Source organism: Oryctolagus cuniculus, chromosome 11 (assembly GCF_964237555.1).
Source record: "Oryctolagus cuniculus chromosome 11, mOryCun1.1, whole genome shotgun sequence".
In the NCBI taxonomy this organism is placed as follows: domain Eukaryota; kingdom Metazoa; phylum Chordata; class Mammalia; order Lagomorpha; family Leporidae; genus Oryctolagus; species Oryctolagus cuniculus.
The window spans coordinates 101,708,276-101,731,891 of record NC_091442.1 but is presented as its reverse complement, the minus strand read 5'-3'; the positions used below and the strand labels follow the sequence as shown (position 1 = coordinate 101,731,891).

The 23,616-nt window shown below is 46.8% G+C and overlaps 1 protein-coding gene across 27 annotated transcripts in view; it reads left to right on the top strand.

Annotated features, from left to right (window-relative positions):
- The window catches only part of ANKS1B (ankyrin repeat and sterile alpha motif domain containing 1B), a 1,216,905-nt gene extending 1,193,686 nt beyond the window's left edge, over positions 1 to 23,219 (top strand). For 18 of the 27 annotated variants that reach the window (XM_051846553.2, XM_051846549.2, XM_051846548.2 and 15 more), the window contains 3 exons: positions 432 to 569; positions 16,809 to 16,976; positions 21,359 to 23,219. In XM_051846553.2, the coding sequence (XP_051702513.1) occupies positions 432 to 569; positions 16,809 to 16,976; positions 21,359 to 21,469 (417 nt within the window). In that variant the 3' untranslated portion in view covers positions 21,470 to 23,219. Of the gene's footprint in view, positions 1 to 431; positions 570 to 16,808; positions 16,977 to 21,342 lie in introns of all 27 variants that reach the window. The other 9 variants (XM_051846554.2, XM_051846542.2, XM_051846541.2 and 6 more) reach the window with 2 other exon arrangements.
- The last annotated feature ends 397 nt before the right edge of the window (positions 23,220 to 23,616 follow it).

Below are 23,616 nucleotides of genomic sequence, written 5' to 3'. Positions count from 1 at the left end.
TTCTGTACTTGCCTTTGCTCTGGTGGAATAGGAACTGTGGGCAAACTCAGGCACGAGGGTTTGGACAGTCACCTGGGGTTAGGGTTCCTCCCATGTGTACGAAGTGACCGAACTAGCAGGAGGCGGTGCTGCATGTCTATAGGTGGACATGGGTAATGGAAACAGTAAAATCCTTAATTATTGGTTTTTTAAAAGTGTCTGCCACCCAGACAGCACGTGGTGAGAACTGCTGCTCCAGGGTGTGACTATCTTGAGATGTTTTTAATTAAATGAAAACATTCCTTCCAGACCGGATGTATATTGGCCTGCAGAGAGTGCACTGGATTGCCTTGGAGAAGAAAAGGGAATGCTTCCCAGTTACTTCTCTTGGCTCTAAAATATGATGACTTGCAAAGGAAGACGACAACGTTCATTTCTGTCGTTTCTTCCAGAACATAATTGCTGAGCATGAAATCCGTAACATTTCCTGTGCAGCCCAGGACCCGGAAGACCTCTCAACGTTTGCTTATATCACTAAAGATCTGAAGTCCAATCACCACTACTGTCACGTGTTTACTGCCTTCGATGTGGTGAGTACCTGCCCTCTGGGGCAGATTACATGCTCTCCAAATTGTGGCTGGGTTTTATCAAAAGTCCAATTTGTAATTAACAATCTTCTGGCTTGGTTATGTAGTTTTGAGGTATATCAAGTGTACTAGTGTGATAGGGCTGTCCTAACAAAATGCCACAGCCTGTGGGGAGGTGGGTGCCTTAAACAACAAGAAGTTACCCTCTTATTGTTCTGGAGACCAGAAGCCCAAGGCCATAGGTGTCAGCAGGTTTGGTTTCTTGGGAGACCTCCCTGGCTTGCACGTGGTACCTTCTCACTGTGGTCTTTTCTCTGTGGGTGATGTCTGTGTCCATATTTCTTCTTATGAGGACACCAGTCAGATCGGCAAACAGTCACCTGATACATCCTGAGATTCTAGAGGTTAGAGCTTCCTCGTGAAGTTTTATTCAACCCATAAAACCAAGTATATTTTGGTAGGATCAGCTTTTCCTGTATTTTAACTCTTCCTTCCAGCTTAGAACTCCAAGCCTGCTCGATGTTTGATTATTCAGCTGCTAACATGCTTCACTTTGAGACATTCCCTTCTTTATCTGGTGGCAAAGTGTGATACAGATTTTTGAGCCTCCTTGTTCCTTCCATACCTGTGTCAGGTCCTCCAGTAGCCATGTCTAAGGCATAATAGGTAAGTTAGTCTCATTTGGTATTTGTAGTTTCTTTTTGTTGAATACAAGTCCAGTCAGACCCATATAGATAATAACTGGAAAATCCGGGGTTTGGCTGGTTAGTCATAAATTTAGCAGAATTTGAAAATGCGACTTTAGTATGGTTATTTTGCCCTGCTCACTGGGTTTGAAATGGACATTGCAGTGTATAATATTTCTGAAAGGCCAGCCCAGGTTCAATGTCATTCATAGAAGACCCCTTGAAATAATATTTTCCAGTTTCTGATAGATACCATGGGCTGAGGCCAACCATAATCCGAAACTTATACCACCCCAGGGTGCATCAGTCAGGCTCATGCCCAAAACCTTTGCATCATGCTCACCCTGTTCAGTTTTTGAAAATTGAAAATGGGAAAGATTGCTCACAGGCCTTTAAAAACATTCATTCTATTTTGGGAGCCCTGTGGAGAATCATATGAGAGTGGTAGGAGGGAACAGGAAGACCTGCAAAGCAAAACCCTCCTGGCTGCTGAGAGTAGCTCAGGCTGCCTCTCTGCACAGGATGCTGCTGCTGACTGAAGCCATTCTGCTCCAGGCTCACCAGGATGCGCAGCATTAGGACTCTGGTGCCTTAACTTGCCATTCTTATGAAATTCAGACAAATGAGGTCCTATCCACATCCACTTTGGTCTCTAAGATTTATTTTATCTATTTGAAAGGCAGTGCTACAGTGAGAGAGAGGTCCTCCAGGTCCCCTCTGTGAGTGCAGGAAGCAGGGGGCTGGAGAAGTAGAGCAGCCAGGACTTGCACTGGCACCTGTATGGGAGGCTGGGGCTGTGCGCAGTGGCTTATCCCCTATGCACCAACCCCCAGCTGCAGTCTTTTGTGAGGTCTTTGAACTTGTATTTCTCTTGGACAGTCCAGTCACCAATAGTGGGGTAACACTTTGTGGCACAATTCTTTCAAAGAACAGCAACTACTTTTCAAATCTTTTTAGTAGACACTTAAAATTAAATCTAGTTTTGGTACCATGTGATGTTTTGATACATAAATGCATGTGTAGCATTCAAATCAGGGTAAACATACCTATCTCCTCATTTATCATTTCTATAAGGAAAACACTCAAAATCTTCACATTTTGGAAATATACATTATCATATCATTATCTGTGCAGTAGACCACCAGAAGTTTTTCCTCCTAACTAAAACTATGTAAACCCATTAATCAACCCTTCCCCATCCTTTCCTCCTCTTACTCTGCCAACTTCTGGTAACCATTATTCTACACTCAACTGCTACGATACCAGCTGTTTGATTCCCCATATGACTGAATCCATGCCATATTTGTCTTTCTGAGTCTGGCTTATTTTCACTTAACATAATGACCTCCAGTTAGAGCCAGGTTGGCAGCATCCATATTGATTTTGGTTTTCAGGAGTTAGAGGGGTGTCCTGAAAAAAAAAAAAAAAAAAAAAGGACCAAATTTCACATCTCACACCAACTGCCTCCTCACACCCAGATCTTAAACCTTCTCTGAGTCCTGATTTCCTCACCTGTAAAGCAAAGATAAGGATTTGAACCTCACACATTTAAAAAGCAGAATGTATATAGACTGCCTCATAAATACTAAATGTGGAGTGTCGGTTCCTTCCCTTTCTTGTTGACTACTGACAGCCCGACCCTTCTGCTCAAAGGGCAAAATAGACTTCCTTGAAATATATTTTCTACCCAGTCGTTCCACTGTCATTGTAAAATAACTGAAAAAGTAGGAACAATAAATAAAAATAAAAATAGAAGCAACAGGAGGACGGCATTGACTCCACAGACCTTGCTGCCTCTTTGCAGTGTTTTCATTGAACACTAGCATTGATATTGATACTTTTCAGCATAAATCCCAGCCTTTCCCCAAGCGTGGTAGTAATACATCATTTTCCTAAGTAAGAGGATAAAAAGCATTGTTCTACACCCAGACCAAAACGATACCTAAAGGGCATCTGCCTCCTTAAGTTTGTTAGCTGTATTATGTGACACCAGGAGATTGAAGTGAAATGTAGGGGTAAAAATTGTTAGACTACAGTTGTTGAGTTTTATCATCAGTATTTTGTCCCTGATACATTTGGAAAACATATGGAAATTGCTTCCGTTTTTATTTTTCATCCAGATGTTTGCTTTAGGATCAACATCCACAAGCTTAGGGTTCTCACATCAGCGCCGAAGGATTTTCATCTTACACAGATCCACCAGTTTAATCCTCTAGGTGAACACGGTTTGTCCGACTTCAAAGACAGTAACAAAGGGCCACCAGCCATGACCTGAGCCTTTGAGCACTTTTGAGGTGCAACAAGCTATGCGCGCACTAAAAAAAGCTTCTTTGAGCATGGGTTTTATATAAGGCACTTCAGTGTTTCAGTCCAGCCCCGAATCCATTTTATGTGAGTCAGTCCCCTGGGCTGCTCCAAAGGGCAGAAAAGTAAAGAATACCTTTTGGTACCCCAAGTATACATTTAACCTTTTCACTAGTACAGACAAGTACACGTATATTTCTAACTGCAAAGTTACTGCTGCTTTTACCTTGTAGACTTTTTATGAGCCACACGTATGTTTATGTACTAACATCACGTATCTTTAGCTGCTGTCATCAGGAAAATTCAGTGGTATTCAGGAAGTTTCTAGTTTATGAATGGTTAGAATTTTCCCACACAGAATCTATGGTCTGGGAAGGAAGGCTCAAAGCCAGAGTATGAGTTTAACATGGTTTACCTACCAGAGACAGTGCTAAGCCTTGAGTGGGCACAGGTATGAGGCAGAGTGGAGTATGCTGTACTTCCCAAGTTCACTTGGCACTGAGACCCTCTTTTGGAGAGCATCTCACAGGGGTGGCATCTGACACATTTTGGGAAAGATTATACCTGATGATCTATGAGCCTATTTTTATTACTTAGAATCTACTATAAATTCAGTTTGTGTTATTTGCAGTTGTAGATGAAAGGCAAATGCCAATAGGACTAGAGCAGAAACGGAATGAGGCTTGTCAAGAAAAAAGCCAGCACATACCCCTAGGTGGGCAACCAAGCCTGCTCTGAATTCCAGCATCTATGCTCTCACTGCCATGAGAGCCGATTTCTATTCATGTCTATACTTGCTAGGCCTGGAACACGCCTCACCCACTGAATAACGAGACATGTCCCAACTCTACCTTGTTGGGTAGAGAGGGAGAAGAAAGGGTGGGAAGGAAAGAAGGGTATGTTCTGAGACTCAGAGTTGTGAGAGTTAAAACACATTCAACTTTCTTCTCCTCCACTCTTCTCAAATGTGTGGTGGGAAATTCCACGCAGATGGGATTAAGTGGGAGAATGGCCCCTATAGGTAAGCAGCAGGTATAACTAAAATAATTTGGATACTATTCTCTTCTACATTTTCTTCACTTCATTCAAGATTTCTCAGTAATTTGAGGTGCCTTTGAAAAGTTCATGGAAATGTGTATTACAAAAAAAAAACTAGGTATGCATTTCAAACATTTTTGTACCAAAATAAAACTTATCTTTTAATTCCATTTTTTCCAAGAATTTTTTGACATTGTGGAGTTGATATAGGTAGATCAGAAAAAAAAATTGATGCAGTCTCTGTGGGAGTATAATATTTGCTTTAAAAAGCAGGGAAGGACCTCATCCAATAGCTTGAGTTGTTGAAAATTAAAAAAAAAAAAAAAAACTTAAAAGCTGTGACTCTGCTGCTAGACCCTTGCTAATTCTCACTCTGGGAAGAACACATTTGCAGTCTTTGGTATTTTTAACCATGCTTATTTTTCTCTTACTTGCAACTCCCAAATTGTGTCATCTTCAGTGTGTGGCATGTGGTACAGCCGAACCAGGCTCAGGCATACGTAAGAAGCGAAGGCCTTGGAGCCGGTAGGAAGTGCAGGTCGGAAACAGAGCCTCCTCTTCCATGTGCTTTCTTGCCTGATTACGGGCCATGAATGGATCTAAGTGGGAGAGAAATGAAAGCCTGCAGGGAAACGTGGTCAGGGACTGTGTGAGCGCACCATGGTGCCCTGCCACCAGTCAGTACCAAGCAAACCAAGACAAAAGAGAAAGAAACTTCTAGAGTCGAGACCTGCACCAGCTTCTGACTTTGGCTCTGCTACAATTTTCTCAGTCTGTTGAAATTTAAATTCCTGAGCCCTTTCTTAAACACTGAGATGATAGCCATGGAACAGTTTGAGGTTCCTGAAGCCAAGTATTTATGGCTTATGTTGCAAAGGTTGTTCTACAAAGTGGGAACTTGGAGATGCAAAAGTATGTTTGTTGTCGCTGATGACAGTGGACATCCTACAACTACATATAGTACCTGGAAGGAGGTGGTTTCCACTTCTATTTCTCCACCTAAAAATGGCCCTCAGACCATTTGTGCTACTGTGAATATAAATGTCAATTTAAGAAAATGCTAAAGCACAGAGTGCTTAGTATTGAACTGTAACACATTCCCTGGCTGGTCTTTCACGTTGAGAGTGAAAGCCCTCTCCAGCCAGCTGAATTCCATCCGCAAGTCAGCTGCTAGAGATACCCAGGAGCTCCAAAGAGCAGCAAATGGCCCTCACTGAATAAAAAAGTAGCAGTCCTGGTCCTGTGGTCCATCCACACCATCACCCCTCAAAAAGAATTAGTAAATTCACACTGGTAGGGTTCGTTCATCCATAGCTCCTCTCCACTGGCATGAATCACCAAGAATTAACTAAGGCCCCCATAAAGCCAAAGATGAATGTGTATTCAGAGATTAATAGTTTTTCTTTTTTTCTCATGATTGTTACCAGCACCTTAGAGGGAACCCATCTTTTTGTAAAGTTAGAAAACAGGCATTCTGAAAATTTTTCCCAGGTAGACTGCTTGAGGATTTTTATGTATCTAGTCATCCCTCAGTACAGGGTGTGGAGGTACAGAGAGTGGGTGGGATCGATTTCAGGACCTCCCCTATACCAAATTCTGTAGATGTTTGAGTTCTTACATATAAATGATATAAGATTTGTATAGCATCTACATACATCCTATTATATACTTTAAATCATCTCTGGATTACACATGATACAATGTAAATGCTATGTACACAGTTGTTATGCTGAATTGTTAAGGTAATAAGAAAAAAGCCTGTCCATGTTCAGAAAACATGATTTTTCTATTATTTTCTGTCCACGGTTGGGTTGGTTTAACCTACAGGTGCAGAAGGCGTAGATACCAAGGACCAACTGCATTCTTTATAATCCCCTCCTAAATAACTGAAAATCAAGTATCATGTTGAGGGTTGCAGCCCTTAGAATCATCCTTGTCTCAGACTCCAAGTTGGCTGTTCTTAGCTTCACAGTTTGGCAAGAATACCTTTAAGCCTCAGTGTCCTTATTTGTAACATGGAGATCACAACAGCACCCAGCTCCTATGGAATTACAGAGACTGAATGTGGTGACTCGGACCTGTTTCCAGCGCATGGTATTCAGTAAATCTTAGCGCTAAGCACAGGGAGAGTGGCAGTAGGTGTCATGGTAATGCTGGTGCCCTCATAGTCAGACCTGGGTGAGGATTTGCATCCCAGCGCTGGGTTTGCAACGTATAGTTTACTGCTGCCAGTGGTCCACATCTGAGGGGAAAAGACAGAGGCCATAGGAAACACATTCCTGCAATTATGGAGGGCCTACCAGGAGTCGGCACAGATCCCTGCTCTTCAGGAGCTCACAGTCAGCTTGGAGAAGCAGCAACAGAAATGAATAGTTTCAATAAAATCATACCTATTCTGTCCTGGAACTGTGCCAGGACCCAGCAGGGCAGGATCCCCCAGACGTGGGACACTTAGCTGGATGTGAACATTTGGTGACTTTGGAGGTGTGACAACTCACTTCGAAAGATGATCTCAGGGCATAAGGTAGGCATCTGTGGTAAGAAAAAAAAAAGTCATTTATACTCATAGTCAGCCCTCTGGTAGCCAAAAGTTTAACCACATCTGGGGATTCAACCACTTGTGGACCAAAAATATTGGAGGGAGTGGGCATTGTGGTTTAGCTGATTAAGCTGCAGCACGGGGCACAGGCAACAGGTATTGCAGAACCTATTTGAGTCCTGGCTACTCCACTTCCAAACCAGCTTCCTGCTGATGGTCCTAGAAGCAGCGAATGTCTCAAGTGCTTGGCCCCCTGCCACCCACACTGGAGATTTGGATGGAGTTTCAAGTTGCTGGGTGCTGTGTAGGCATTTGGGACATAAACCAGTAGATGGAAGCTCTCTACCCATTACTCTGCCTTTCAAGTAGATTAAAATAAGCTTTTTAAAAAAATATTTGAGAAAAAGATTTGTCTGAACTAAATATGCACAGACTTATTTTCCTTCTCATCATTCCCCAAACAATACAGTATAAAGCTATTTCCACAGCATGTTCATTGTATTATGCATAACAAGTAATCTGGAGATGATGGAACGTCTACAGAAGGCTGGGATACTACGCTGTTGTATACGAGGGCCTCGAGCATCTGCAGTTCTGGTATCGTGGGGGTCCTGGATCCACTCCCCTGAAGGTGCCAAGCGATGACTCTGCTGTGTTTACTAAGTCAAGGAAATGGACACCAAAGGGCAAATGAGAAGAGCCTGAACTGGCGAGTGCCCATTTCCAAGGTCCAGCAAGGCAGGTCAAGTTTACTGCAGCTTCAGCTAGGAGCTTTCATTCTTGCAGATCGAGAAGTCGGAATTTGGCAGATCTCTGTCCTCCACACTCCCTCTACAAATCCTCACCAAGTAGCAGGATAAACACTGTTTCCTCTCTGCCTTGGCAGGCCAGTCCCTCTGGGGTGGGTGTGAGAAGCCTGCCAGCAACTGCCTTCAACTGTGGTTCTGTGAGGACAGAGGTGACCATGGCCCACATTCCATGGAGCACCTGGAACGTTACAAGAGAGCAAGTCATGATTTAATGAGCAAGGCCTGACTTCCTGTACTTGGGTGAGACATGGAGTCTCACACCCTGGCAGATACAGTGGCAGAATGTTCCTGGCACCCTTAGAAATCTGGTTTTTAAGAACATTTAATGACATGCAAAAATAGTTCTATAACATTAGGTGAAAAAAGCAACTTATGAAACAGCACATAAAATATTCCAACTTTGTTTTTAAATCCACACATATAAATATTCATATAGCATATAAAAGTATGTGTATAGACACAAATATAAAAAGAAAATACACCAAGATGTTAGCAGTAGCTGTTTCTCCAACAGTGGAATTTTACAGGTGAAACTTGTTTTTTCTTCTTTATTCTCTGTTTAACTATTTTCAAAATTTTCGGCCAGTGCCGCAGCTTAATAGGCTAATTCTCCGCCTGCGGCGCCGGCACACCGGGTTCTAGTCCCGGTCGGGGCGCTGGATTCTGTCCCGGTTGCCCCTCTTCCAGGCCAGCTCTCTGCTATGGCCCAGGAGTGCAGTGGAGGATGGCCCAAGTCTTTGGGCCCTGCACCCGCATGGGAAACCAGGAGAAGCACCTGGCTCCTGGCTTTGGATCAGCGCGATGTGCTGGCTGCAGTACGCCAGCCGCGGCGGCCATTGGAGGGTGAACCAACGGAAGGAATACCTTTTTCTCTGTCTCTTTCTCTCACTGTCTAACTCTGCCTGTCAAAAAAAATTTTTTTCTACAAGTACTCCTGTTATATTTAGTGTGAAGAAAATATTTTCATAACTCTTTGAATTAGCAGAAATTATCCGTAAAGAAGCAGTGTGCATTTTGGACAGTTGATATCAGTCCTATCCTAGATAGGCTTGTTAGCAGAATTCCTGATATTTATTTTGAAATGCTGAAGACCTGTGGTTGGACAATATTTACATCTCTAATCTATTAAGATTACTTTCTGGCTGCTACTTGAGAGAACTGACTATGGGCAGAACTAAAGAGATGTCAATTCTGTGCTTATGCCTGGAATGTTCTCCAAGCTATCTTTGCCTCAGGACATGGGTGAAGCAAGTTGTAGATGAGGCTTACCCCAGGTCTTAGAAAAACAAAAAGTAGAAGCAGAGTACAGCCTGCAAAGAAATGGGGTCCTTCTCCCTGGAGATTCCACCCAAGACTTAGATTGAGAAACACTTTCCTTTGGCCAGTGCCGCGGCTCACTAGGCTAATCCTCTGCCTAGCGGCACCGGCACACAGGGTTCTAGTCCCGGTCGGGGCGCCGGATTCTATCCCGGTTGCCCCTCTTCCAGGCCAGCTCTCTGCTGTGGCCAGGGAGTGCAGTGGAGGATGGCCCAAGTGCTTGGGCCCTGCACCAGCATGGGAGACCAGGATAAGTACCTGGCTCCTGCCATCGGATCAGCACAGTGCGCCGGCTGCAGCGCGGCGGCCATTGGAGGGTGAACCAACGGCAAAAGGAAGACCTTTCTCTCTGTCTCTCTCTCTCACTTTCTACTCTGCCTGTCAAAAAAAAAAAAAAAAAAAAAAAAAGAGAGAGAGAGAAACACTTTCCTCTAAAACCCTGCTCACCTTTGCTTCACTGTGAGAGAAGGCAGAATGGAGGAATCGGCCCTGGCCATGGACACTCACCCTTACCTTATCCTTACGATGCAAGGCCCCTTATCTCAGGTACCTCTGAGGCGACTTCCTTGCTGCAATTCATCTAACAAGCTTAACGTAACAAGCGATACTTCATATATTCTGAGCCAGATTCATGCAAAACCAGATGAGACTAGCACCTGCCAGGAGCTCAGCCATCCGGGGAGTCAGACCTATAAAGAGAAAATCTGGACAAAAGCCACGAGAGTCAGTAGAGCTATGACCACCTTACTGAGCCTGGGGGGACACAGACAGGAAAGGAATTCAGAGACGGCTCTTCAAGGAATCGATGCCTCAGGTTTGTCTTCTAGGCTGAGAGTCATTCGTGCAAAGGTGGGAGAAGGGCAAAGGATATCTTACAAAGAAAATGGGTTGTTTTATAACAGACAACTGCTTGGCCAATTAGAATAGCTAAGCCAGCCTCTTTCTTAGGCACTGCCTCCTGAAGCACTAGCAGGTGGACTGCTGACCCCTGCAGTCAGGCCTCTGGGCAATGGGCTGCCCTTTCACCTGGCTTCAACTGTGCATGAATCGCAAAGATGAATGTGTAGTTGAGTAAAAGACAACAGCTTCCAATCAGAATCCTGGACTGTCAGGTGGAAGGGACAAGGGGTTCCCTGGGCCAGACTAGCTTCTCAGGGCTGTCCCTTCGGGGCAGTGGTGGGTGATGGAAGGCTTTGCCTATGGCCTCTGCTCACCAACACTGGCTTCTCCACACTGGGCTCTGTGCAAACTCAGTGCTTTCCTTGAATGTGTCCAGATCTATGCCTTCTTCACAACATAATGAACCTCTGCTGACCCCTGGAGGCCAAAGAACAGCCAAGTCTGGGCCTGTAGGTTTCTGATGCTTCAATTCTAGCAGTAGAAAATGGGGCTTTTGTGTCCATAATGCAGCGTTGCTGGAGAGGTCAGAAGGCCCACTGTGAAGCACAGTCTCACAGCCTGGGCTCAGAGGGCCACCTCCCCTGGGCTGTCTCCTCCCCTCTCACTCACTTCCCTAAGACCACATGCACCAGGCCAGCACCGCGGCTCACTAGGCTAATCCTCCGCCTAGCGGCGTCACCACACCGGGTTCTAGTCCCGGTCGGGGCGCCAGATTCTGTCCCGGTTGCCCCTCTTCCAGGCCAGCTCTCTGCTGTGGACCAGGAGTGCAGTGGAGGATGGCCCAAGTCCTTGGGCCCTGCACCCCATGGGAGACCAGGAGGAAGCACCTGGCTCCTGCCTTCGGATAGGCGCGGTGCGCCGGCCGCAGCGGCCATTGGAGGGTGAACCAATGGCAAAAGAAAGACCTTTCTCTCTGTATCTCTCTCTCCTTGTCCACTCTGCCTGTCCAAAAAAAAAAAAAAAAAAACATGCACCAGATGACGGGGAGACTTGGGGCTGCATTGGGCCTACCTTGTCAACCACACTGGCAGTAATGGTTGAAGAAAGTAAGCCCTGGAGCAATAACATCTGCTCATTTGAATTTGAAAATAGCAGCTCTTCCTCTAACCTGAAACCTCAAAACCTCTCTACTCCAAGTCCAGAGAGCTGAGCACATAGGGACCCAAGCTGGCACAGGGAGCCAGCCTCGTCAGGCTGCAAGAAGAGATCAGCTTCCAGGAGCTCGATGGAAATGGAAGGGGACAGTAGGAAGTCGATTCTTCACCATGTTCCATGTCCAGGGATAATGGTGAGAAGGCTGTAGGAGCAGCAACACAGCAACTCACACGAGGTGTCGCTTCCCGCATCCCAGGAACAGGGCTCGGAGCCACCTTGGAGAGCAAGAAAGGGAGACTGATTAACTTGGCCGAGTTCACATAGCTAGAAAGTGGCAGAGCCAAGATCCAAACCCAGACCCGGCCTCAGTGAGCCCATATGGGATGCCCCTGGGCTGTCTGCCTTCAGTGTTTCCCAGAGGCTACCAGTAATGCCTGCCCTGCACTTTCATTGAGGGACCCTCTAGGAAACCATCTCGTGTTCTAGAGACTTACAGTGTGGAGAAGAGACTCGTACACAGTATCTCTAGTGAGACCCAGGACAAAACTTTCAGATGTCAGTGTCTCTGAGGCTTTGTTTTCTGAGAGGAAAAAGCATACTTCTCCTGCAAGGAAATAAGCAGCATATAATTATCCTATTTCCCTTTTTGCCTTGACCTCCAGGAAACTCAGGCTCAGCCCTAAAAACAATAGAGAACTCTCTGGTCTGCATATTGATGCTGTAACTTTCCCCCTGGTGTACGCCTTCCGTTTAGTCTGTGTTGTCCTGATTCAGCTGTGTATCTGTGTGTTCTCACATATCCTACCTAGCCATGTCAGCTGCCTTAAATCCTGCGTAGAACGGGGCATGGGGTAAATAGTCTCCAAATGTTCACTTAAATAGCTGCCTAGAATTCCACTGCATGGAACTACGTAGTATACGTAAGTCCCCATTAATGAAAATGTTATACACTATACTGAATATTCTTGCATATACGCCATTGAGCCTGAAAGATTTCCAAACCACGAATGGAAAAGCCCTGATGATGTGCCAGGTCGGTATGATAACCTGAGTGGCCTGAACTCTTCCTAGGGGACAGGAGGCCCACACTCTGATGCAGTCTAATACCCGATGGAGCAGTGTGCTGGGTAGGTTACCCTCAGTGACTGGCATACAGGGGACAATGGGGGACACCTCTTGGCCTCTATATGAGCCTCCATTGGAAAGAACAAGAGACTTGACAGATGCTCTCACAACCCTGTGTCACTCGATGAGCTCGTCCCCACACCACAGGCCGGGCACAGAGGAGCCCATGGCAAATCCGGCTAGCCCTCCTGCTCCGGAAGCTTGCCTCTTCAGGTTCCTCTACTGAGGCTTGGTCCACAGATCTCAGTGCCTGGCAAAGAGAAGGGAAGGGGACCCATCACAACATCTGGGTTCAAATCCCAGCCCGGCTAGGTGTTGGCTTCATTAGAAAGTTACGTGATTGCACGTATTTACTCCTTTTTTTCATATGAGAGAATAAGTAAGACTAGACCTACCTAATAGAGGTGCAATTGAGATTAAATGGGATAGTTCACATAGAGCACTTAGCATAGTATACTGCACAGAGATTATAAATGTTGGCCAGTATTGACATTAGGCTAGCTATTAGTCGTGATTCTCAGGACCATCCAGTAATGTGATATTAAAAAGGATTTTTAATCCCCACTGCAAATCAGTGTCATCACTGATCAGGGTAATCACCCTCCCCATGCTCACAGATACACACATGTGTGCTGTCTTTCATTGGTTGGCTCGGGAAGGTAGGAAGTACTTACAGAAGACCAGCACGCTACCGAGGCAGGAGCCAAGACAGGGTCTGGGTTACGGCACTTGAGAGGTGTGAGGAATGAGCGCACAGCTAGCCAAGGTTGACTTCGTGCTCAGGGAAGCAGTCACTGGAGCTGAAGCATGACTGTGCCGACTCGAAGGGATGCTCCAGCTCTGTGGCTGCAGCTGGCAGATGTGACCCTGTCACCAGCGTGGGTCACAGTCATCTGCTTCCCCACGCAAGGGCCGGGGCTAGGAATGTTCCTGCGTGCTCAGTACTGCTCCTCTCGCTCACACTGCTGGCCCAGGGTGCTCCAGTCATGTGCCGGGAGACAAACTGTCCCAAAACATAGGGCACACAACAGCCTCCATTTCATTACACTCCTAACTCAGAGTCCGGGGTGAGGCTGGGTACGGCAGTGCTGTTCCCGGCTTGAGAACCCCTGGGGCCATCTGCCCAGAGCTCCCAGGTCCAGAAGGCTCCTTCACTCCCTACCTGGGGCCTCTCACCATGCCAGGCTCAGACAGCTTCATAGTCTGGTGATCTCCGCGTGGCCAGACCTCTCCACCAGGACTGATTCTCCCAAGGCAGTGTCTCCAGAGGTCCAGACTCCTCACAGTCTGTATTTACAGTCTTTATGTTAACATTAATACATGTAATATTGTTATTAATATGTAAATGACTTACATTTCGCTGCTATTGGCAGCCTTGTCCCAGTAGAGCTCTTTGCTCTCATAAGAACTCTCCTCCCGTTTTAAGTCGTGGGGCTGCTCTTTAGAGAGGCAGGAGAAATGGCCGTGCACACAGGGCTTCTCCTCCATCCAAACGTGTGTCCTCAGGCTCCATCAATGAGTGCCTCGTCCCCGCAGCAGCCCTGGGATGCTGGGAAGGTAACAGGGTAGGCGTGCCTCCGTGCCCAGGGGCCCTCCCTGACTTGCAGGTTGACACTTCAGACACAAAGGCTTCAGCAGAGAGGGAGGGAACAATGCCCAATGCCCTTTCCATATGGAATCACAAAAGAACACTGTAAAGCAGTCAAAAATAAAACCAAATTAGACGTCAAAGAGAATGCAGGCCAAACCAGGGGAGGCCGTTTGGCAGGAAATCTTAGTTCCCAAGGCTGCCTGTGTGTCGACTTTGAGCAGTTTTCTAATACGGAACTAATTAAAAATGAGAGGGCAGAACTTGTCTCCTGTTACCTTTCAAAAGCTTTCGGCTCCCCGTAATAGTCATGTGAAAAGTCTCACTTGCTCAAGTGAGCATCTCTGACTTTTATTTGAAAACACCGGAGCTTTAAGGAGATCTCATGTTCAGGAACTTGTTTTTAGATTGATAAAGAAATTCACACTCAGGGAGCCTCACTGTTCCAGCGTCTGAAGCTGCGTATTAAGGAATCCCTGTATCACTTTTCCACCAGTCCAGTGCCAGCCCAGAGCACGGGGTGTCTGCTGCATGTCCCTAACAGGTGGCCATTCGCCCTCTTCTGCAGTAGTGGGGAGCGGGATCAAGAGCCCTCGACCTCATTCTGAGCCCACAGAGGTCGGGACCCCCACCCACCTTCCCGAGGGACCCATGCAAGCCCGGAGCAGCAGAGCCAAAGCAAAGTGAGTGCTGTGCTGCGTGTAGGCAGTGGAGAGGCTCGGCCTCCTCGCGCAGGGACGGTCAGAGCTGTCTCTCGGCCTCCTCCGCTATCATTTGTTGATGTGTTACTAATTTACCGCCTGACTCATTCTGCGAGGCAAACACAGGCTCGGTGCTCATGGCCAGGAAGTGCTCTGCTTGCTGTGCACGGGGCAGGGTCTCCAACAAGCAGCTGTCTGCCTCCCAGGCCATCGTTTCCTAACAGGGAGCCCAAAGGGAGCAGGAGCATCCTCCGTCAAACCAACCCTTGAGCTCAGAGAGTGTTCCCCACTAAGGCAGTTACCATGGACCTGGCATCGATCTGAAACCTGACCAGTCCAGAACTCCCGGGCCTCCTTGGAAGAACATCGTGCATCTCCCTGTCTATCCTCGTCCTGTGACACCTGTCTCAGATACTTCTGCCCAGAAACCAGGGACTTGACTCCCACGTGCTTAGGCATGAGGAAGGTGTGGTTGCAATGTCCACAGAAGCAGAAGCACTGTTTTTTTTTTTTTCTTTTAAAGATTGATCAATTGATGGATGTGAAAGGCAGCTCTACAGCGGCCGATGCTGTGGAGTAGCAGGTAAAGCTGCTGCCTGCAGTGCCAGCATCCCATATGGGCACCGGTTCAAGTCCCTGCCACTCCACTTCTGATCCAGCTCCCTGCTAATGTGCCTGGGAAAGCAGCAGAAGATGGCCCAAGTCCTTGGGCCTCTGCACCTAGGTGGGAGACCTGGAGGAGGCTCCTGGCTCCCAGCTACAGATCAGCCCAGCTCCAGCCGTGTGGCCATTTGGGGAGTGAAGCAGTGGATGAAAGACCCCTCTTTCTGCCCCTCTATAAATATTCCTTTCAAATAAATAAGTAAATCTTAAAAAAAAAAAAAGCCAGGGCTACAAAGAGAAAGAAAGATCTTCCACTTGCTGGTTCACTCCCCAAATGGCTACACAGTCAGGTCTGGGTGAGGCAGAAGCCAGGAGCTCCATCCTGGTCTCCTGCATGGGCACACGCACTTGGGCCATTATCTGCTGCCTTTCCACTTAGGGAGCTGGATCGGAGGCAGAGCAGTCAGGACTCAAACCAGCACTCTGATATGAGAGGCTGGCATCACAAGCAGTGGCTTAACCTGCTGCACCACAAGGCCAGCCCCCAGAACGGGCCATTTCTGTGTCCTTGAGCAAACCAAGACTAAATGTACCAGGGACAGGCTCTAGAATGCAGACTGGTGACAGACTGTGCTGCTCCTGGCTGGCGCAGTGACCTGAGAACATCCTCTGTGGCCAGCATGGGTCACTTCCAGGATACACTGTGACCTCATGAAGTCCCAGTGCAGAAAGACCCTGCGTCCCCAGTAAGTGGAGACGGGAGCCGTTCTTGGAGGCAGAAATGGAAGATCCAACCTCTCTGGAGAAGAGAGGAGAAGAAAACCTCGTGAGAAGGGCCAGAGAAAAGATCTTTTCTCCAGGTGCTACGTGGCAAGGCGCTCTGGCCTACAGCCTCCTGTCTGTTGCTGATTTGATGATAAAATAGAGAGTGGACCCACAGGGAGTGCAGAAGCCTCCAGAAAGAGCCAGATAATTGGCTCTGTCTGAGCCCTGTTTGCATGCGTGCCGCCCTGACTGTGAGACTCCACAAGCATGACTAATGCCTCTCCCCTCAGCTTAAATTAGATTTTGATTGTGTTTCATAGATGTTCACTGAATCCCAGATGTTTGAGGTAAAAAGACCCAGGCTTGTCAGGCACACCTCCCATGGTGTGTGTGGGATGTCCTGGCAGGCAGGGCAGGCTCCAAGGACTGCACTGAAATGCCACCGGTAACCCCTTCCAGTCCACAGCCCTGGGAGCACAAGGCAGATCTGCACGGAGCGGGCTTCCGGGGCCAGCGGGCTGTGTGTGGGCCCTCGTCCCCAGGAGGTTCATGGCTGTCGGCAGGTATGCTGTGCCAGCAACCAGCGCCTCAGGCAGACCCTCAGCTGGTCTTGGAGTGTCCTGTTCCTCATAGACACCCACCGAATCACTGCTACCTTGGGTGGAGGAGTTCAAGGCCCCGGCTGGTCCACCTCCCGTGGTATTCCTCTCACATACTACCAGTTCTGACTTGCAGAATGCCCGTAGTAAAGACTTTCTCATTCTTCTTGCAGAATTTAGCTTATGAAATCATCCTGACACTTGGACAGGCATTTGAAGTCGCTTACCAGCTAGCACTACAAGCAAGAAAAGGAGGCCATTCCTCCACACTTCCAGAAAGCTTTGAAAACAAACCCTCCAAGCCCATCCCCAAGCCCCGCGTCAGCATTCGCAAGTCGGTGGTAAGTAGAAACCTCAGATGGGAGGGAAGGGGTAGGGGTGCTGGGTGTGGGTACCACTTAGACTCCAGGGTCTCCCCTGCCTCCTCCTTCCTCTTGGCCTCCTCCTGGCAGGTGTCAGTACTGTCTCAGGTTCCTGCAAAATCTTAGGGAGCAAGTCTACGAACTGGGAGGCTTCAGGGAAAAGTCCACTCCTCTGTCACCTGCAGGGACCAAGAGGGGTGCCAGGTGCTGCCACTGCCATTCCTAGTGAATCTGACCTGAAGGCCCAGGAAGGCTCCAGTGCAGTGCCCTGAGGCTTCAGTTGCCATCGCCAAGGGGGCAGAACCTCTACCCAGTACCCCCCAGCTCCCGGTGCTCTCCCTGGAACCCCAGAACTCCAGTCCATGTTGAATTTAGCAGATACCTGAAACTCCGTATGTCCAGAACAGGGAGCTTACCCTGCCCTCAGTAGCCTCTTCCTCCATATATTCCCAAGCTCAGTAAAGGGCACAGCTGTTCACTGTGAGGCGTGTACCAAGAATCCCCCACCCCACCTCTAGATCCAGCCCACGAGCAAGTCACGTCCACCCACTCTGCCCTAAAACAAGTGTCCCTTCTGCCGCCCCTGGCGCTGTGCTAGTCTAGGCTACTTCCTCCCACCCAGCCTCCTCTGTGCACTCCTGACTCCCTCCACACACAGATGTCAGACCACAGCACCCGCTGGGCCCAGACACCTTGAACCTAACTTCCCACCACGCTTCTCTTGGGAGCACAGGCCCTCCCTCTCCTAGAATATACCAGGCTCCCTCTGAGCTGAGGCCTTAGTGCCACCTGCTCCAGCCACCTGGAGTCTCCTGCCCTGACTTCTGCAGGACTTGACCCTATCTTGTCAACTTGACTGCATGGGGAGGGTATTCCTGACACCCAGTCACACTTAAGCATGTCACCTGCTTGTAACTACCTAGCATTTATTAATGGAGATGTGTTATCTTGTCACTTACTTGCTCGTCAGTCTCATGTACACTGAGATCTCAGACCAGACCCATCACAGGTGCTCAGTGAATGTCTGTAGATAAAGAAATGAGAACCTGTGGATGGGTTTAACACATTCAGCTTTAAGAATGATTAGGCAAGAATCTTCAGAATGTTGTGGGGGTTACCTGTCAGACTACTATATTCATTCTTTTGTGGGCTGGATAGATCTGTTCACAGCAGATGCCTGCTTGTGGCTTGCCTCTGACCTCCATAGACTTCTTCCAGAAAAGCATAAAGGGTTGGTTGCCATAGGGCTTACAGAATGTTCTAGACACCTTCGCTGGGATATAGGAAAACAGACAATAAATAACACTGGTGTTCTTTACCAGCCTCAAGATCCATCCCATTCAACTGGCATCCAAATTCCATTTATTAAGAAATAACACCCTTAGAAGAGATGTATAATTTGGGACATGCTCAAGCTGACTTGCCCCAAATGGTAGAGTTAAAAACATACCAGGGGATTCCAATTCAATCCCATCAAGGTGGCATGTACCAATGCCATCTCACTATTCCAAGTGATCAATTTCAGTTCACAATTGATCATAATGAAAGGACTAAGAGTCAAAGGGAGCACATAAACAAGTCTAGTACCTGCTAACACTAACCGATGGAATAAATAAAGGGGAGAGTGATCCAACATGGGAAGTGAGATACTCAGCAGACTCATAGAATGGCAGATGTCCTAAATAGCACTCTGGCCTCAGAATCAGCCCTAATGGCATTCGGATCTGGCTGAAAAGCCCATGAGAGTATTTCAGGCATGGAAAGCCAAGACACTCTGGCAAAAGATCTCTGCAAGTGAGATCCCAGTGGAAAGAACAGGTCATCAAAGAAGGAGGTACCTTTCTCTGAAGGGAGGAGAGAACCTCCACTTTGACTATGACCTTGTCTAAACAAGATAAGAATCGGAGAACTCAGAGGGCTTCCATAGCCTTGGAAACTCATGACTGGAGCATAGGGAGACTACTGATGCCATAGACAGGAGTGTCAATTGGTAAAGTCAACAACAGGAGTCACTGTGCACTTACTCCTCATGTAGGATCTCTGTCCTTAATGTGCTGTGTATTGAGATTTAATGCTATAACGAGTACTCAAACAATATATTTCACTTTGTGTTTCTATGGGGGTGCAAACTGTTGAAATCTTTACTTAATGTATACTAAACTGATCCTCTGCAAAAAAAAAAAAAAAAGAAGAAGAAATTATCAACTCCCAACTTGACTCTCACTGGGATTCAACTCCCAACTTGACTCTCACTGGGATTAAACATGACAATAGGTCTGATCTGATTTCATCTTCATTTTAAAAAAATCATCTATTATTTTTCACTTTATGTTTCTGTGTGAGAGCAAACTGTTGAAATCCTTACTTAATGTATACTAAGCTGATCTTCTGTATATTAAGATAATCGAAAATGAATCTTGATGTGAATGGAAGGGGAGAGGGAGTGGGAAAGGGGAGGGTAGTGGGTGGGAGGGACGGTATGTGGGGGAAGCCATTGTAATCCATAAATCGTACTTTGGAAATTTATATTCATTAAATAAAAGTTAAAAAAAAAAGAAATAACACCCTTAGAGAGACACAGTCAGAACATGGAAGAAAGCAGCCCACGGCATGGACCCCAGAGCTCACAGGGCAAGAGGAGTGAGGGGGGCCTCCGCTCCACCCCTGACCTCTGTGTCCCTGTGCAGAGCAGGCAGCCTGACATGGCAACAGCACAGGATGAAGCAAGCAGTGTGGGGAAGGTCCGGCCCCAGCCCTCTGGCAGAACTCAACCCTTGCCCCGGCAGTAGCTGATGACCTTGTATGCATGAAGACTAAGGCATTTTAGAACACAGTGGGGTTAGGTTCAAGACCGCCTGATAGGCCCCTTCACTCTCAACTGTCTCCCCTTCTGGGAACCGACACGAGCCCCAGCATGGGCACTTCCCTTCCCTCGGGCACCCCAGAGTTGCTGTGCCAGCTCCCTCCATGCCCTCCTCCTGCTTTCCCAAGCTGACACTTGCTGATTCTTCCGTTCCATTTAAACATCCCCGCATCCTTTTAATAATGTTTATTCAACAGTACTCAGTCCGTGGCTGTGAGTTACTAGGTTGCCAGGAGCTTTTCTAAGTTCTGGGGGAAACAACAGGGACCAAAATAGACAAAGGCCACCTTCATGAGTGTCCACTGCAGTGGAAGATGAACAGATACAATGTACATGGTGCCAGGCATCATGAAGAATGAAGTGAAAGCAGAAGGCAGGAAAGCCAAGGGACCGTTTTATATGGGGTAAAAAGTAAGGCTTCTAGGAGAGGAGGTGGTGTTGGAGCTGGGGCTTGAATGGCATTGGGGCATAAGCATGCGGGTGGCTACCTGGAGAAGAGCAGGAATCAGAGCCAGTGATGTGGGCAGAGTCCCTAGGAATGGGCCAGGGTGCAGGGAACAGCAGGGAAACCGGCATACCGCAGCCAAGAGGGCAGGCGGCAGGGCCGAGTTAGGACTCTGTTCCAGCTGTGATGGAAACACTGGGGGTGACAGCTACAGCATGGCAGGGCTTGGCTTCCTGGTGTGGTCTTTCTGGGCCCTACAGGGCAAGGGCTGTGTCTCATTCACAGTCACCCTTCCAGTGCCTTACACAGCAAGGGTTTAGCATAGCTGTTAAGCCACTGCTTAAGATGCTCACATCCTGAGTGGGAGTGCTCGGTTCAAGTCCCAGCCCTGCTTTCAATCCAGCTTCCTGCTAATGTCACGGTGGGGGGGGCAGCAGGTGATGGCTCAGGTACTTGGGTCCCTGCCATCCCTCTGGGAGACGTGGATTGAGTGCCCATCTCCTGGCTTTGGCTTGGACCTGCTCTGGCTGTTGTGGCATTTGGGGAATGAACCAGTGGATGGAAGCTCTATGTCTTCCACTTAAATAAATTCTTTAAGAATTTATCTATTTATTTGAAAGGCAGGGTTACGGACAGTGGGAGAGACAGAGATCTTCCATCCACTGGTTCGTTCCCCAGATGGCTGCAATGGCCAGAGCTGGGCCAATCCGAAGCCAGGAATTTCTTCTGGGTCTCCCATGAGGATGCAGGAGCCCAAGCATTTGGGCCATCTTCCACTGCTTTCCCAGGCACATTAGCAGGGAACTGGATCAGAAGTGGAGCAGCTGGGACTCAAACAGGCACCCATACGGGATGCTGGTACCCCAGGTGGAGGCTTACCCCACTATGCCACAGCACCAGCCCCTAAATGAATTTTTAAAACATATGCCATGATGTGTGCTAAGGAACCTATCAGAGGGAGCCTTCTGCATGGGGCCTGGGTGGGTGGGAGTTCACAAGGGTCCCAGTGGTTCCAACTACCAGATAACAGGAATTAGCCTTTCTGTTTTCAAGCAGATCGACCCGTCTGAGCAAAAGACTCTGGCCAATCTGCCGTGGATTGTGGAGCCAGGGCAAGAAGCCAAGAGGGGAATTAATACCAAGTATGAAACCACGATTTTCTGATACTCACCGTGCTCCCGTCCTCGCGGTGCCTTGCTCACCAAGCCGTCCCGGAGCAGGCTCTCCCTCGCCTCCGTTTCCACCCTGCCCGGGAGGAAGACTGCTCTGCCAGTGTGGCCTTGTCATGGGCGAAAGGCCGCTGGCCATTCCTGGGGAAGTTCTTTCTGCACCAGTGACGGAAAACGCAACCAAGACTCTCCGGCCGCCACCCTGGAGAGGTGGGAGTTGAGATGGGTTCCCTGGCGCCGGGCTCCCCTCCTCGCCACCTCCCGAGGTATTTCCAGAGACTCCACCCCAATACTTGCTTTGATTTGGGGATAATACCTTTAAAAAAAAAGTTAAGGGGATCTCTAATACTGCCTAAAAGAATACTAATCGAGAGTTTAGCGTACACTGTCAGCAGCTTGAAAGGTAAAATCAGAACAGAACTACCCCATAAAGCATCTGTAAAATCATTGCATCACAGACTATGGTTTAATGCAAATGACAACAGAAACGACCCCCTATGATTGCCAGGAAATTCCGTTCCCCAATTTCTATATTTGTGGCTTTTATATGTAATCAACTATGTCAGATAAAGAGAACCTTTAAATCTAATGATTGAGTCAAGATTTAAGAATGATTTAAAACAGAGGAATTTATTATGCACAGAAAAATGTGTCTTGTATTACATATTTTTATTAAAAGAATGTATCATTAATGCATTGATAAGAAAACTAGTTAGTTGTGAGGGATGTTTCTGGTTTCAGTTCAAATAACTAAATTTCTACTGCTACAACCAAGCAGACAGGCTCGGGTGTGGCAAATCCTGGTGACGCCACCAGAGCAGGAGAAGCGGGCAGGCAGACTGGCCTGGAACCGGAAGTGCTGACGCAGCCGTAGCTGCCAGGATGGTTTTTTAAATCTTCAGTGTTTTAAAGAACATGTTCAAAAAATAATCTAGGGCTCCTGCTGTCAAGATTTCTGTCATGGAAACCTTGCTTGAGAAAGGTGTTAATAAAATTCTATTGCAAAAATTTTTTTTCTAGAAAAAAACAAATACAAAAAAAAAAGAAATTCCAAAGTAATAAAATTTTTCTTGAAACAAACAAAAAAAGATGTTTGCTTACTATTTGATTAAATAAAATTTACTTACATTTCTTTAAGGTATTTTAATTTTTTTAATGTCTCTGTGGAGTATTTGTATGATACCATAATGTATATTTATGTAGAATCAAATTATATAAACAATACCAATATCATTATAGAGAAAAATAACATTTTAATGTATATTGTTCTAACCAATCACATTGTGAATCATTTTGAAATTCATTATAGCGATATTGATAAATTGTGGAATTGTCTTAATGTTTTTTTATTAACCAATATTATTTTAAACCTGAGATTATCAGTTACATTCATCAGTTGGTGAGTTTTGGAGGAAAATAACTAAATTTTATTTCAAACTGACAAATGTATATGGTTTTAGTTCAGTGTTGGAAAATTTTAATACAATATTAAATTACTTGAACTGAACAGTTCCTTGTATATATTTTGCCTATTCACTGTTGATATGTATGTAGTAAATGGAGAGGAAAATAACACTAAAATATGGTACCAAAAGGAGACTGTATAGGAGCAAAGTCAATAGCAGCTTTGCTGAAGCAGAAGCATATGTGTAAATAAGCTTGGGCTTCCAGTTATAAATTTTGTAATTTTGTCATTATTTATATCCTATAAAAAAGCACACAAAATAAAACCGAAGTTGTAGCCACCGGTGCTTGGCATCGTTCTATGAGCATGTCCCCATTCCACACAGAGCAGAACCAAAGCTCTGGCCTTCTCAGTATCCACAGTGAAAGGGATTTTCACAATTAGCAAAATCGTTGAGAAAATGTACTCATTTCCAAGTCCAACCAGTCTCTTAGAAAGATACTCTGAAGTTTGAATTTCAGCCGAAAGTCCCCATTACCTTTGTTTACAGATCAAAGGAGGTTGTAAAGGAGGAACTGCCAAACTAGAACTTTGGAAAAGAGAAATGACAACCAAACTGGATCACTTTTGGAGGATGATACAGCATGCGTGTTTGGAAAAACGTTACACAGCCAGTCCTTTCCTTGTCCTACAGCAGTGTGCCAGCTGTCAGGCGAGCGGCAGGGGCCACAGATAGA